The sequence below is a fragment of the Cibotium barometz genome, chromosome 53 (genome assembly GCF_041138505.1).
Source record: "Cibotium barometz isolate CiBa-2024 chromosome 53, ASM4113850v1, whole genome shotgun sequence".
NCBI classification, from domain to species: domain Eukaryota; kingdom Viridiplantae; phylum Streptophyta; class Polypodiopsida; order Cyatheales; family Cibotiaceae; genus Cibotium; species Cibotium barometz.
The window spans coordinates 2,802,674-2,817,470 of NC_141098.1; the positions used below are offsets into that span (position 1 = coordinate 2,802,674).

The 14,797-nt window shown below is 40.0% G+C and overlaps 1 protein-coding gene across 1 annotated transcript; it reads right to left on the reverse strand.

Moving 5' to 3' along the window:
* Positions 1 to 6,845: 6,845 nt before the first annotated feature.
* LOC147608182 (transcription factor MYC3-like) lies at positions 6,846 to 9,664 on the reverse strand. Its single transcript, XM_086789291.1, has 3 exons — positions 8,877 to 9,664; positions 7,594 to 7,980; positions 6,846 to 7,044 (listed from the first exon to the last, which is right to left on the reverse strand). The coding sequence occupies exons 1-3, from the start codon at positions 9,513 to 9,515 to the stop codon at positions 6,961 to 6,963; spliced, it is 1,110 nt and encodes a 369-aa protein (XP_086645417.1). The 5' UTR covers positions 9,516 to 9,664; the 3' UTR covers positions 6,846 to 6,960.
* Between the last annotated feature and the right edge of the window lie 5,133 nt (positions 9,665 to 14,797).

Below are 14,797 nucleotides of genomic sequence, written 5' to 3' on the forward strand. Positions count from 1 at the left end.
TGCTAACGTGGAGGGATGGTGTGAGCCTGTGTAGACTGAAACGCTTTCTAGTGGCTCAGGCTCTAGCACCCGACCAGAGCGTAGATGCATATGACATGGGTACCCTACGGGCGTTGGTGACTACCTTTGAAGACCACCCAAGTGGTTTCTTAGGTGTTTCACACCCCATTTTTACTTGTTTTTGTATTGTTTTTAACTCGTTTCTAACTCCCTTACTTATGGTCGAACCTGAACTAGGGCGTGTGATAGCTCGAAACGAGCGTATCGTTCAAAGGGTCCTAGTGTGCCTTACAGCACCGTGTTCGCCTATCCAGAGCTCCTGTAGTCCTCAAAACAGTCTGTTTTCGTGTGGGGGAAGGGACGAAAGCCTATTTGCTTGTGGAGGAAAGGGTGAGGGCTTTATCCCACATGCTCACTTTACTCCTTGGAGAGTGGGCTACATATAGGGCACAACTTCCCATAAGCTCTCACTTGAAAAAAAGCTATGGAGGCTCACTCTCCTATATATACATATCAAAAGACCGAGGCCGGGTCGAGGTGGGTTTTTCTTTTCAAAATTTTTTTCTCCAAATAAAAAATCTTTTCTTTCCACACGTTTGGTTTTTTTCTTTTTTTAAAAATTAATTTTTTTCCCCAAATTTTTTCTTTTTTCCTTTTTTCTTTTTGGGATAAGTTTTCTAGGGTTTCTTTCTGGGGTTTAGCCTTGGCCGCGGTGCAGTTCGCACATAGCACAGGTCTGGGGGTTCAAAAATTCCCCCTCACACGCAGAAAACCAGAGAACAGAACGCACGCCCACACGCGGAGCGGAAAAATAACAAAAGAAACAGAAATGCAAAAGCCAAATTGCAGAAACAGATTGCAAAACACGAAAACGCCTCAACACCAAACACACAGTCGCCTTTCCTACAGTGTAAATTTCACTTCACGCAGCAGCCCGAGCTGCAAACTGAAGCTTGGTGCAGGGCAACTCCCCAGCAGCGGTGCTAAAAATGTGCGCTTTTGTTGCACAGGTCGTAGCTGGAGACTTGCCGAACACCATGTGCGAGCCACGAATGGCTACAAGCATACAACCAGGAAAGCAAACTCAAACAGAATGCAAAGGTGTGTCACTCACCGCTCTAACCGCCGCCGTGAAGGATTCCCGTGTCGCAGCAGTGAAGGAGGAGTCACCGTCGCCGCTCTACCGCCTCTCCGCCCCGTGCCGCTACACAGTGCTCGATCGCTATCTCACTCTCTCTCTCTCTCTCTCTCTCTCTCTCACGCAGGAGAAGGAAACCAAGGAGATAAGGCAAGAGCACTCTTGTATTCAACACATGAGAATGAGGGTTTTAGGGTTACATTTCACTCTTATAGGTGGCTTGGCCGTTCACACATGGGCGCCCATACATGGCCGGCCGATCCTAACCCTTATCCTATTGATATTCAAGGTGCGCCTCTTATCGGCGATCACCCAATCCCTTTATCCTTTGCATATGGTGCCGACAAGCCCGGCCCATGACTCAGAATAGTTAAACTAATTACATGACGTAAAACATAGTACGTCTCAATGTCGGTCATAGGTTAACAAATGCGTGTCCATCTCTTGAATAATCAGAAATTAAACCAGTCTTGTGACCATTTCCAATCCTCCTTCAGTACGAAGAATGGATAACCGACTGACTTGGAGAAGTCTTCCCTAAGATCGAAACCATCTAGAAATATTTAGAAATTTATTTGTAATTGATGGATGGATCACCGACATACGAGATTCGTAATTTTCATTAAGAAAGTCTGGGTTTTGGGAAAGAGAGTCTTGTGAAACAACTTAATGGGAAATTCTTACTTGCATAGAAACTCTGTTTTTAGAAAGGATTATCTTACGCCGGAATGCTGGAGGAAGCATTTGGCTTATTGTTAAACTAAGGAGAGTTAACGTTGCAAAGTTGGTGAGGAGTCATTGAAGGATGTCTCCCGCGGCCTGCCAAGGTCTTGACCAGCCTCGGTAGACGAAGCGGTCCCTGAGTGAAGTACTAGGACACCTAAGGAGAATCCTAGAGGGTTCTGATTAGGCGATGCACGGGCTCACAGAACTACTAGGACACCCATGCATATGTCGAGGAAGATATTCATGGATTGACAAGAAATTATCTAAGTGAACTGGAAACTTGGAATTGGATCTCATTGGTTGACTAGCTGGTCTTCAAAACGGAGAGTCCGGATGACAATTTGATTGTAAAACAATGGAACTAGAATTTTGAGAATTATGATGGAAAAACTATGGTTTCATTCCAATTTTGTTTGAAGATAGTTGAATCTGAGAAAAGGCAATTTCATATTGGGTGCGTAAGTGGTGTGTCTATTTTGTATTTTGCATGAGTTTCGGCTAGGGAGCGTCGGAACTCTTTTCCCTGGTACTCGGGACAAAACAACCAAATTTTTATAAAAAGGAATCCCACCAATACAGTGGTTGGGCAATTGGCTAACCCATGGGCCAGTTAGGCTGGATCGATGGATTCCTATAACAAAATTCAGTTAGGTTTAAGTTATGATAGTTAAAGTAAGTCACAGGGAGATTTTGTTCTATGGGAAAGAATCAACGGTTGTGCCTCGCTTCAGGGGAAAAAAGCGATAATTTCCATGAACCAAGTGCAAGTTCCTCCTTGATTCAGCCATGTGACCCGTGGGTTCGGTCAAGATACAAAGGTTAGATAAGGCCCTTGACTACGTTAGAAGATTAACCTAGAGGAATCACCTATGCTTTTTCTAGGCGCGAGGAAAGTTTTTTTCCGGGTTCAGTTTTGGAAGAACCACCGAATTAGTCTCTTGTCCGGACATTCATGGGCGAGACCCCGAGTTGGGAGGAGCTCTACCATGCGTGCAAGGTTGCTACTTCCGCTCTACCAGCACTCTAGAGAATGGTGCAAAGAGGGGGCAGGGGTCTCACATTTTCACACAAGGGACTCAAATGCCCTTTCACACTCACATCCTTTAATAAGCCCTACTATTCACATGTTTCTTCAATGGCCCCTAGGCTTGGTATAGAAATAACCTACTCTAGCTTAATGAGAGTACAAGCCAAACTCTCTCATCTGAATAGAAACACTTATTTCTAAGTAAAAGTTTAAGGAAACCCACTTGCCAAAGATTCTCAATATTGCCAAATTAATTTTTTTGAATCCTTCAATAAGGCATGCTCACATGCTTGTTATTATTTCTTTATTTTCATAGGATTTTGAGGGTCTTGGTCTGAATTGGTAGATACTCTTTGCCTTCGATTTTGCTTTGTTTATTTGAGCATACACAAGCTATAGAGAGATTTTTTGTGAGAAAGTGAGAGGAAAAGAGGGAGAAGAAGAGAGGGGTTGAGATGTCTACTTTTGTGTGAATAATTGAAGACTTTTGGATTTTGTGTGAAAAAACTGAGCTTACGGTTATATTGACCTTGCATGGGCCTACTATCGTATCAAGTTTGAGCCCAAAAAAACAACTTTAATCTTGGACCTTTTTGGACAGGCCTAGCCTCTGCATAGATTTTGTCAATGCCTATTTTTTGTAATTTTTGAGACTAACTTGGGTTTGTAAATTTCTTTGTGACATTTACACTGAGAATATACACCAAATCAAATTTGGTAGAATTTTGAGCATCATAGACCCGTCTAAGGACTCTCAGAAAGAGGATGCTTGGCACTTTAGCTTACTATGTAAGCACATATATTGCATGTATCTATGTGTTTATACTTTGCAAAACTTAGCAAATCAGCAAGATGTGTCTTTTAGCCCTTACAACAAATTGGGTGATTATTAGTTAGTAAAGATAATACCACATAGGAAAATCTAAATGCACATGGTCTTTATGGTCCTTGGGCCTCTCTTCACGCAAATTATTGAAGACTTGGAAGTTTATAGAGAGGGAATGTTAGAAGGAAACGGAAGAAAGCACAAGGGTCGGAACGAAGAATTTTGGGTATGCATATGGGTATTAAGAATAGAGAGAGAGAGAGAGAGAGAGAGAGAGAGAGAGAGAGAGAGAGAGAGAGAGAGAGAGAGAGAGAGAGAGAGAGAACTCAACAATACAAAGGAAGAAACACCCAACACCTTTGAAAAATACCCAAAATTTCTCACGCAATTTTTTGACATAAGCTTATCACATTAGAAGAATGTATACAACTTAATGAAAGCAAAAAATAATTTGTGTTCTCTACTTTTTTACAGATGAAAACATTTTGAAAATGTATACTTCTTGAAATTTTCTCCTACTTGCAACAATTTGAGAATAAGTGGATGGCAATAATGGATGTAATAACAAGAGAGTAAGACAAATAATAGAGAAAGGTAAAGGCAAGAAAACATGAAAGGCTCTAAGAGGATATTGGCATGACAATGAGGAGCCAAAATTTTAATAGTATCACCCTTGGAGACAAAGTTGCCATTTCTTTATTTAACAAACACAGCCTCAATTTCACCTCTTGGCATCCTTTCTTTTTTACTTCATCAACGACAGTAAATGCTTTCAACCCTTATTATGTGCATGGTTTTAACCCAATGTACGAACAATTGAACTAGATGACGAGTTTTCTTGAATAATTGAGTCATTTTGAGAGAGAGAGAGAGAGAGAGAGAGAGGCATCAAGTAGGAACATGCTAAATAAAGAAACTTCACCAAAATGTTAAAATTTTTTACTAAGTTTTCAAAATTTGGCCCTTGAAAATGAAGGAAAGCTAAAAGATCAAGCAGGTATTTGATAGACGTTCATCCAACACAATTACCCTATAAGTTGGGTCCTTGAAGCATTGGGCAAAGTATATCTCTAAATGCATACATGCATACATATGTGTGTGTGTGTGTGACACTGAGAGAGAGAGAGAGAGAGAGAGAGAGAGAGAGAGAGAGAGAGAGAGAGACTTCTTTGTCCATCAAAGATGGATCAATACAAGAGTTTACGTGTGTATTGTGCATGCATGGATGCCTCCTTAGTGGAGTTATTGTTTAAAATTGCGTGCCAAACTTCCACCTGTCTTGTAAATGGGTCACACCACATCTCGCTTTATAAGGCTCACTCACACAATGCACCTCTAAAAATCAAAATTAGCAATTATCATTCTCTCTTCCACATAATGATAAAACCTCTCTCCATGTGTATGTGCGCCAAGTTTGGTGCTCTGTTCAAAGAAAACAAGTGCATAAGGAGCTCCTTTCATGGATATATGTGCCAACCATGGTGCCTTGATTTACAAACCCTATCCGCTAAAGTCAAATCATGCCACTAGGCTGTGGAGAACACAAAATGTTTTGATTTACAATTTACAAGCCAAATGAGATAAAGTATTGTCTATAGCCTTTTTTCATTTAATCATGGATTTCAATAATTTTGTACCTTTGTGTGATTAGTGACATTAGCAACTATTTATGTTCTCTATTTCATTAGATGACTACTTCCGTCGAAGATTGGCTACGCCACTTCTTAGTATATATAAAATAAGACATCTCTCCACATGTATATGTATGCCAAGTTTGGTGCTCTATTCAAAGCACACGGTTTTTAAGGAGCTCTCTTCGTGGATATACATATGCCACGTGTGGTGGTGCCTTGATCTACAAGCATATGCCACTTTTAATGCTTTCTTCAAAGTAGTCCATTACAAATATGGGCTTCAAATTATTAAAGGCTCACTCTATGCTTACCATTCCACTCCCATCCGCGGAGAACAACTAGTTACAAAAAGGAGAGAAAATGGACCTATGTGAACATAATCATAATTCAACTTGCCACTATACTTTTAAATATTAAAATTAAGAAACTTTATATGACAAAAAAATTTGATTAGATTGTGCACATCCTTAAGGGGTTTTGATAAATTAACATGGGAGGTTTAAACCTCAATGTCAAGGTCATTGTAAATGAACAAAATTTCAAAGGGTACAATGTCATGTGGAAAATTATGAACAAGAAAAGAAAATGAAACCAATAAACCATTTTTAAAAATTCTGGAGGAGGACTAGGCATGTAAGGTTCCTTACGAAAAAGAAAGGATTGATGTAAATTATTTTGGATTGAAAGGATTGATGTAAATTATTTTGGATTCTACTCCAGGGATACGACAACACATAGAATCAACAACCAACCACCAAGAAAACATGGATTGCATCATCAAGCTCGTATAAATTTGACATTCTCATAACTTATTACTGTACAATTAACATGAGGCATGCGGATTCCAATAAAAATTATATCCATTGGAAATTTGACTCTTCAAACAAATTCAATCAAAGCATGTGTTGAAGGCCAAGCATAGTTGCTTTTTGACAAACGTCATGCCCGCTTTTGAGCATATTCACCGTAAAATACTTGTAAAATTTTAAAATGCCCATGAAAAATTACACTAAAATTCAAAAAAAAAAACTTACTATATTTCACCAAAGCTGTCAATTTTGAAGGGCAAGGGTGCCTATAAAAAATCAAACTCACCAAACCCGTCAATATTTTAGGGCAAGGATGCCGGTCAAAAATCAAACCTGAGACCAAGAACCACCACGAGAAGGAGGAGAAGGAGAAGGAGAAGGCTAAGGATGCAAGGGTTTTGCCTCTACTTATATACTTGATGTTACGTCAAAACCTTTTTTAAAACTTGGCTACAATTAGAACTAGGAATGTAAGGGCCTAATCCTTGTACACCATCATCCATGCACATGTTATTGCCTTGTTAATTAAGAGCAATACCGTATCAAATTAATCAATGAAATGAGTTAAAAGAGTCGTCCCATAAGAGTAATCATTGAGAAAAAGGTGCATTCCTTCCACCCTTAGATTTAATTTGACGACAAGATTTAAGGTGACTTATTGCATGTAATTAACCACGAGACTACTGAGTTAATAAGTAATCGTTAATTAAAGGAGTTGTTTTCATCTAATCGTAAGATTAAGCAATGCAATTAAGCACAAGATTAAGCACACGAGATGATGCATCAATGCTTGGTTGTATTTAATCAAGAATGGCATGGCTGAGAATCAGATCTTGCAACATCTTCTGCAATTCCTGGCTTCGGAAATCGGTTGCGGTTGCCATCTGCATGGACGCTCAGTATTAGATAATTAAATGACAAGAGTTATAATCGAATATTTTGGTGTACCAACGCAACAAACAAATCGAAACAGCTTCACTAATTAATGTCTGCCTAACCAGATAGGTTAAAGTGCTGTATTAAATATCAAATCCTCGCAAGAGCTGCCGTTACATGGGTACACTCGGCTTGATTACACACCTAATTGTGATTAATCGCATCTAATTATGACCCATTACTCGTCTACCTATGACTAATCACATATCTAATGAGCAACCAATTATGCGGCTGATTAACTATACAACTAATTATGACTAATCATCCATCTAATTCTGATAATTTACACATCGAATTATGGCTAAACACATGCACATCTAACGAACATCTAATCGTGACTAATTACACATCCAATTATGGCTAATTACACGTCCGATTATGGCTAATTACACATCTACGGAACGTCTGATTAAGGCTAATTACAACATCCGATGACACCATTGATTACAGAAACTAGTAGCTGCTGCAGTGCCGTTAGTGTTGAACTAGAAGCTTACCCTTGCATGGATGCAATGGTAATCCATCTCATTGCTCGTGGAGAGGGTCACATTGAGAAGCTCCATGTCTTGCTCGTGCAAAATCTCCAGAATCCCTGACCACACCCCTCTCTTCTTCCGACTGTTCAGTGTAATGAAGGCATCCCTGCCGCATACTCTCACCGCCACATCTGCTGCTAATAGCACTTCCTCCTTAATCTCATCGCTAATCTCTGTGATTAGCGACGAGTTGGCTGCCTCTCCATCAGCCACGAATGCATAATCTAGGTTGAGGTGCTCCCCTAATGACACTAGGATTTCTGTCTTTTGGCGCCCCAAATCCTCCACTTGCGCTCGCAGCATGCGGATGTAATCCATGGCTTCTGTCAAGACTGTGCACCTGTCCGTCTGTGACAAAAGTAATTGAAAACATATAATAAATTGTCATGGCGTAATTAAGTGGAATTACATGATGATTAAGCATGTGCTTAGAAGATAAATTTGGAAAACATGCATTAAAACGTAAAATGCAAGCACTCTGGAATCCAATTATAAAATGCATGCATATAATGACGATATCAGAGTATATCACAAATTCAAGGATAATCTCACTGCACTCATAGATCTATCGAAGCTTACGTGTATTTTTAGCTTAAGGCTTAAGCCGATAAGTAATTTAACGGCAAATTATGATGCACACCAGCCACTCAAATCATAATCTTACTCTAAGCTCACGGAATGAGTGAATGAATATCAATTGCAAGGTTAATTAAGGATGAGAACACACGTTAATCGTTCCAATTAATATATACAAAGCTGGATTTTAAGTGTAATTAGTATCACTTGCAAGGTTAATTACAAATAACAGCACATTGATTGTTCCAACCCGTATACTCGTAAAGTACTGTGTATGGCTTAATTAGTATCAATTGCAAGGTTAATCTACGCTAGAAGCACAAAAAATGAGCGATTTAACGGATATACTAAGGTGTCTTCAAAGGTTTTCTTACGAGACTGTAACCTTAGGCTTGATTAATTAAAAATTAACAGCACACATTGATTGTTCCAACCCCATATGTAATTGTGCGAGTATCGATTGCAAGGTTAATTAAGAACATGACTGTTCCAATGACCCCTAATTATAGGGGTTGGATTGCAAGGGCGTATTCCTTGATAGTACTAATCGGAAGTTTAATTAAAGGCTAAAAGCAGACATGAATCAAAAACCCATATCCGATAATGGCTTATAATTATTTATGAAATGTAGGGTTTTATTATTATTTTTTTGGTTGCAAGAAGGTTACCTTAGGTTTGGCTTCTGGCAAGAGATTCAGTAGTGTAGAATAGAGATAGGTCATGCCCTTGCGTCTCTGCCTCTCGGAGTAGATGTGGATCTCCCGGCGTGTCAAGGACTGCTTGTTGATGGGGTGGTCGTGGATTTGATGCAGGCCGAGGACCTTCTCCCTTCTGGATGGCGGCGGGGCCTTAGCGGAGGGCTTGCAGGATCCTTTGATGGCTGCAGCTTGCAAGGGCGAGCTCGGAGATGGATTGTGGGCTTGCTGCAGCAAATCGCTGCAGGAGGTGGACGTGGAATTAGTACTGAGCAATTTCCGAAGAAGCTCCGCCTTGTGGTCGTGAGAGTTGGTGAGCTTGATTGCAGGCCGGGAGAGGGCCTTGCTGCTAATTCTAGAAGAACGCAATACTGACGAGGTGGAGATGGGCGGAGATGGGTCGCTGCAGGTGGTGTTGCTTGTGGCGGCGGCGGCGGGCGGTGTGGTGGAGGGCGCAGTATGATAGTCGGCGTTGAGGGCGGCTGCCGCCTCGGCCAGCCTTAGGGTAGAGGGCGGCTGGCTGCGTTCAATAGGGGTAAGAGAGCTCCGGAACGATCTCTTGCGTTCGCTGAGGAGCTCATCAGAGGGCCACCAGTCACGAAGCTTTCCCATGATTGATGTGCGGCTTGGGGCTTCTGGTCTCAGTAGCAGGCGACGCAGGTGGCAATGGAAGCTCGGAGGAGGAATTAGAGATTGGTGGAAACCCGCGTGTAGCTGAACAGCTTTTGAGTCAATAATGACGATAATCTACATTGTCGCTTTGAGAGAGAGTGCGTGTGTGTGTAAGAGAGAGAGTGACGTTTGTGAAAGAGAGAGAGACAGCGGCTGACTTGCTTTGTTCACACACCTTGCCACGTGGTATCATTGGTATGTGTGTGTGGTAAGTTTGATTTCACAATTTTCCAAATAAATATCAATAAACATGCATTCTTCTTTTTTCCTTTTTTGGAAAATCATCCAACCTAGCTGGGGGAGATGGCCTGGCGGTAAGGCGCTCTTCACAACAGCCCGGGTTCAATACCCGCAGGCCTAATGGCATACATTCCGTCTCTAAAATAACCCTTGCAATACCCAAAAAAAAAAACTTGCAATACCAAAAAAAAAACTAATTTTCTCCATTGAAATTCAGAAATCCTGGTCAGAATAGTTCCACGTTGCCTTTAATTTTAAGGGATGAAATTTGTACATTTTACTTATAAATTTCGATATTGGTATGATTTCAAGTGATTTTCAAGTTTAAATCCCACTTAAGTCTAAACATTGCCTTTAATTTCAAGGGTTGAAAAAAAAAATTTCAAGTGCGGAGACATGACTGCTTTTGGTCACACCCGTTTTTAATCATTTTGGTCGTAAAATACTTGCAAATTTTTTAAATGCACGTCAAAAATTACATTGAAATACAAAAAACTAGCTATACTTTACCAAACCCGTCAATTTTGAAGGGCAAGGGTGCCCATCAAAAATCAAGCCTCTAGGAAGTGAGGTGGGGCATCAGAACTAGGCTTAATTTTCTTGACAAACATTTAACCCATTTTCACGTGCTTCACTGGTATGTACCACCCTCTTTGTAGGCCATTTAGGCAGAGTTAAAGTGTGTGTGTGAGAGAGAGAGAGTTTAAAGGTAAAGAAGAGTGCTCTCTCTCTCTCTCTCTCTCTCTCTCTCTCTCTCTCTCTCTCTCTCTCTCTCTCTCTCTCTCTCTCTCTCTCTCTGTGCAAGTAAATTTGAACCCACTAATTACTTCCTTTCAAGAAACATTACAGATGGGTAGTACACATCCCTAAATAGAAGGGGAATTATACAATGGAAGAGTAACCAAGAAAACATGGCGAGATGTATGGACACGCAAAAGAGAGAGAGAGAGAGAGAGAGAGAGAGAGAGAATTGTGATGCATATGTATAGAAAGAGAAAAAAGTCATGCGTGTTTGTGTGTGTGTGTGTGTGAGAGAGAGAGAGAGAGAGAGAGAGTCATAGCATGTGTGAGTAACCAAGCAAACATGGCGAGATGTATGGCCACACGAGAGAGAGAGAGAGAGAGAGAGAGAGAGAGAGAGAGAGAAAGAGAAAGAGAGAAATATGTGCTTCAATGGGAACTGTGAAAAAGAAAGAGACTTCAACCTTTTTTTTTATATATAGTATAAAAAATTTGTACCTTCGAATTTAAAGGTGAAAAGAGGCGTGCTCTCTCTCTCTCTCTCTCTCTCTCTCTCTCTCTCTCTCTCTCTCTCTCTCTCTCTCTCTCTCTCTCTCTCTCTCTCTCTCTCTCTCTCTCTGCAAGTAAATTTGAACCCACTAAATACTTCCTTACAAGAAACATTACAGATGGGTATTACACATCCCTAAATAGAAGGGGAACTATATTACGGAAGAGTAACCAAGCAAACATGGCGAGATGTATGGACACGCAACAGAGAGAGAGAGAGAGAGAGAGAGAGAGAGAGAGAGGGGGGAGGAAGAGAATTGTGCATGCGTATGTGTAGAAAGAGAAAAAAGTCGTGCGTGTGTGTGCGAGAGAGAGAGAGAGAGAGAGAGAGAGAGAGAGAGAGAGAGAGAGAATTTAAAGGTGAAAGAGGCACATGCTCTAAGTAAATTTGAACCCACTAATTACTTCCTTTCAAAAAAACATTACAGATGTGTATTACACATCCCTAAATAGGAGGAGAACTACACTACGAAGGAGAACTATACTACAAAAGAGTAACCAAGCAAACGTGGCGAGATGTATGGAAAGAGAAAAAAGTCGTGTGTATGTGAGAGAGAGAGAGAGAGAGAGAGAGAGAGAGAAAGAGAGAGAAAATTCTGCATGCATATGTGTAGAAAGAGAAAAAAGTTGTGTGTATGTGAGAGAGAGAGAGAGAGAGAGAATTATGGGCTTCAAGCCTTCAATGGGAACTGTGAGAAAGAAAGAGAGAGAGAGAGAGAGAGAGAGAGAGAGAGAGAGAGAGAATTATGGGCTTCAAGCCTTCTATGGGAACTGTGAGAAAGAAAGAGACTTCAGTCTTTTTTTTCAATATATAGTATAAAAACATTTACCTTAAAGTTTTAAATTTGATAATATTTTTCAAAATACTCGGGTTTTTTTTATAGCGCGCGTTCCCACGCTTCAGCGTAGCTGCGAGAAGACTGACCTGCGGACACGATGGCCACATGCACGAGCACGCCTCCCGAGGCTCGCGTACACGCATCGTCACAAGGACCTCGCCTCTTCACGTTGATCGCCGGACAGGGGTCCCTTTTTCAGATTTGGCGTTTTTTATTTATATATAACATCATTACTTTATTGGACACACCGAAGCATCCTTTTCAACCTCCCGAACGTGTGACAGACAGCCTCTGTGGCAGCACGTGCCGGTTCATACGTGCGCAGGTCTTAATTTCACATTCTGTCCGCCTGCCCGCCCACCACTGCGTTGTACCACCTGGCAACTACCCCCACATTGCTCTACTTCCAAGTATGCACAATTAGATCCTTAAGCTTTCCCCCCCCTTAATAATATTCATTCCTTTCCCATCACCTTAATCGCATTCAATGAATTGGCAAGACATACAAGTTACCTAATCCAACTACCCCTTCTCTTCTCCCAAAGCACATGTTTTTTTTTTGGGGGGGGGGGGGTAAGGTCAAATGTAGTACTCTCCAATCTAGCTTTTGTAAGAAAGGATTCACATGGTAGCGCGGGACTTATAGACCATATTTTGGAGCCTAACGTAAAAGGCACTCCAGTTGGTTAGTCTGGACTGGAGGAAAAGCATATCATCTATATTGAGTCTAAAATTAACTGAAATCCCTCCGCCATTTTCTGAATAATACAAATCATCTCGTTTCGGTTTTTTTTTGTAAAAAAACATTGTCATCATCTCAGAAGGTGAGTGGTCTTGACATGGGCAAGGAGAACATAGTCCTCGACTATTTCACACACATTGAGCATAAGCTGCTGTGTAATAGTAAAGTATTTGTCAAGGGATCTCATATGTGTGAAAGAGCTCAAAACCGCTTAAAGTTCTATCGCACCAATGGCTAGGCCCACAAATCAAACATGAGAAGCATAAGATCAAAGGATGTTGCACTCTTTTTTACAACTTTCTTAATGTAATTCAAGTTAGTACACGATACAGTGATATTGACATAGCTTGCTTTGCCTAGTGGAATGTTTGAAAAAACACATACCTCTTTACCTAATTTTTTGGATTTTACTCTTATAACCTTTTTTGGGGAAATATATATATATTTATATCAGTATGCTATCCATCCACATGTACAACAATCATCCTTTTGGATTTTACTCTTATAACCTTTTTTTTAATATATACACATAGTTATATTAGTATGCTATCCATCCACATGTACAACAGTCATCCTTTTACGCATACCAAAGGAACAGTTCAGTTCTCAACAAAAAAAAAGGGAGAACCTAGCACCCCCATACTCTTCTTATGTTGCATCCATATTCCCTCCCCCATACTCTTCTTATGTTGCATCCATATTCCCTCCCAGCCCATAGCACTAGTAGAGCTCTTCATTATTTAATAGCCCACAAATCTGGTCCCACTTCTCATCCTCCCACACAAAAGATGATTGATCCCATCTAATATGGTATCCCAGCTACAAACTGGCTACCAACACAGGCTCAGTAGAGTAAAGCCCTTGGGTCAGCTCCTCCATAGCCTCCTTTTTATAGCTCAATGTTAGTTGCATGCTTCTTGAAATTATAGCTCACTATTAGTTTCATGCTTCTTGAACAAGAAAGCTCTTAAGTATGGTCAAGTATCTCATACATAAATAAAGAAAACCATGTTAAATTTTAGTACATTCATGTTTTCAAACAAAAAAAATACCATGAAATTGTAGCTACTTTCCCAAATTCTAATGCCTTTTTGGATTACAACCCCATTGGTGTGCATGGGTGAAAAGTCACTATTCAAAAAAGCTTCCCTCATGATAGGACCGATAGTGATTCCTTGGAAAAATGTGTAAGATTTCTTTTCAAGGCTTTGAGTATAGACTTTACATTCATGAACTACTCAAGGAAAAGGTCAAATTAACTTCTCGAAATTAGGGTAACCTTTGTTTGTGGCTCCACATTTCTAAGAGTTTGGATTTGGACTCATGAATTTTGGTGCATGGTAGGTGCACGCAAAGGATGAAAACAAATATTATGTGTGTTTCTTTGATTCACTAATCTTTAAACTATTTAATAGAGTTTAAAGGTCCAAAGGAACCGTTTCAAATATTTAAAGCCTCAAATTTTTAATGATTGAAATGCATTTTTAAAGTATTAAATGCACATTAGCCAATTAAAATCTCATTATACAACCACCTATATACATAACAACAATAAAATATCATGTGCAAACCTTATAAACACACATTTGAATAATGTATGTGCATAATCATTAGCCAACTAAAATCTTATTATGCGACCACCTCTATACATTATAGCAATAAAATATCATGTGCAAACCTTATAAACACACATTTGAATATTGTATGCGCATGATTGTTAAATCCAATCAAGCTAAAATTTAATAATTATATAAGTTAACTCATTGGGCTAGTAAACATTTAGTTTAAATATGAAGATGTGTAGTTCTCAAGGTGCATCTAGTTAACTTGGAGCACTTAAATCTATTTATGCGCTCGCAGTTTGCGAAGTCTACAACATAATGTTTGGCCTAAATCCACAAAAGAAAACTTCATTATATTGTAAAATACTCTCTTTTAAGTTATAATCATCTTTAAGATGATCACACATCTTTAAGTTATAATCATCTTTAAGATGATCACACATCTTGGGCTAAGCGTAAAGAGTTTGGCTAAAATAAGCCAATCAAGTGTACAAGTCCCTATAACTAGTAACATGTGCCCTTGGGGGTGCCCTAGAGACACTTGCTCCC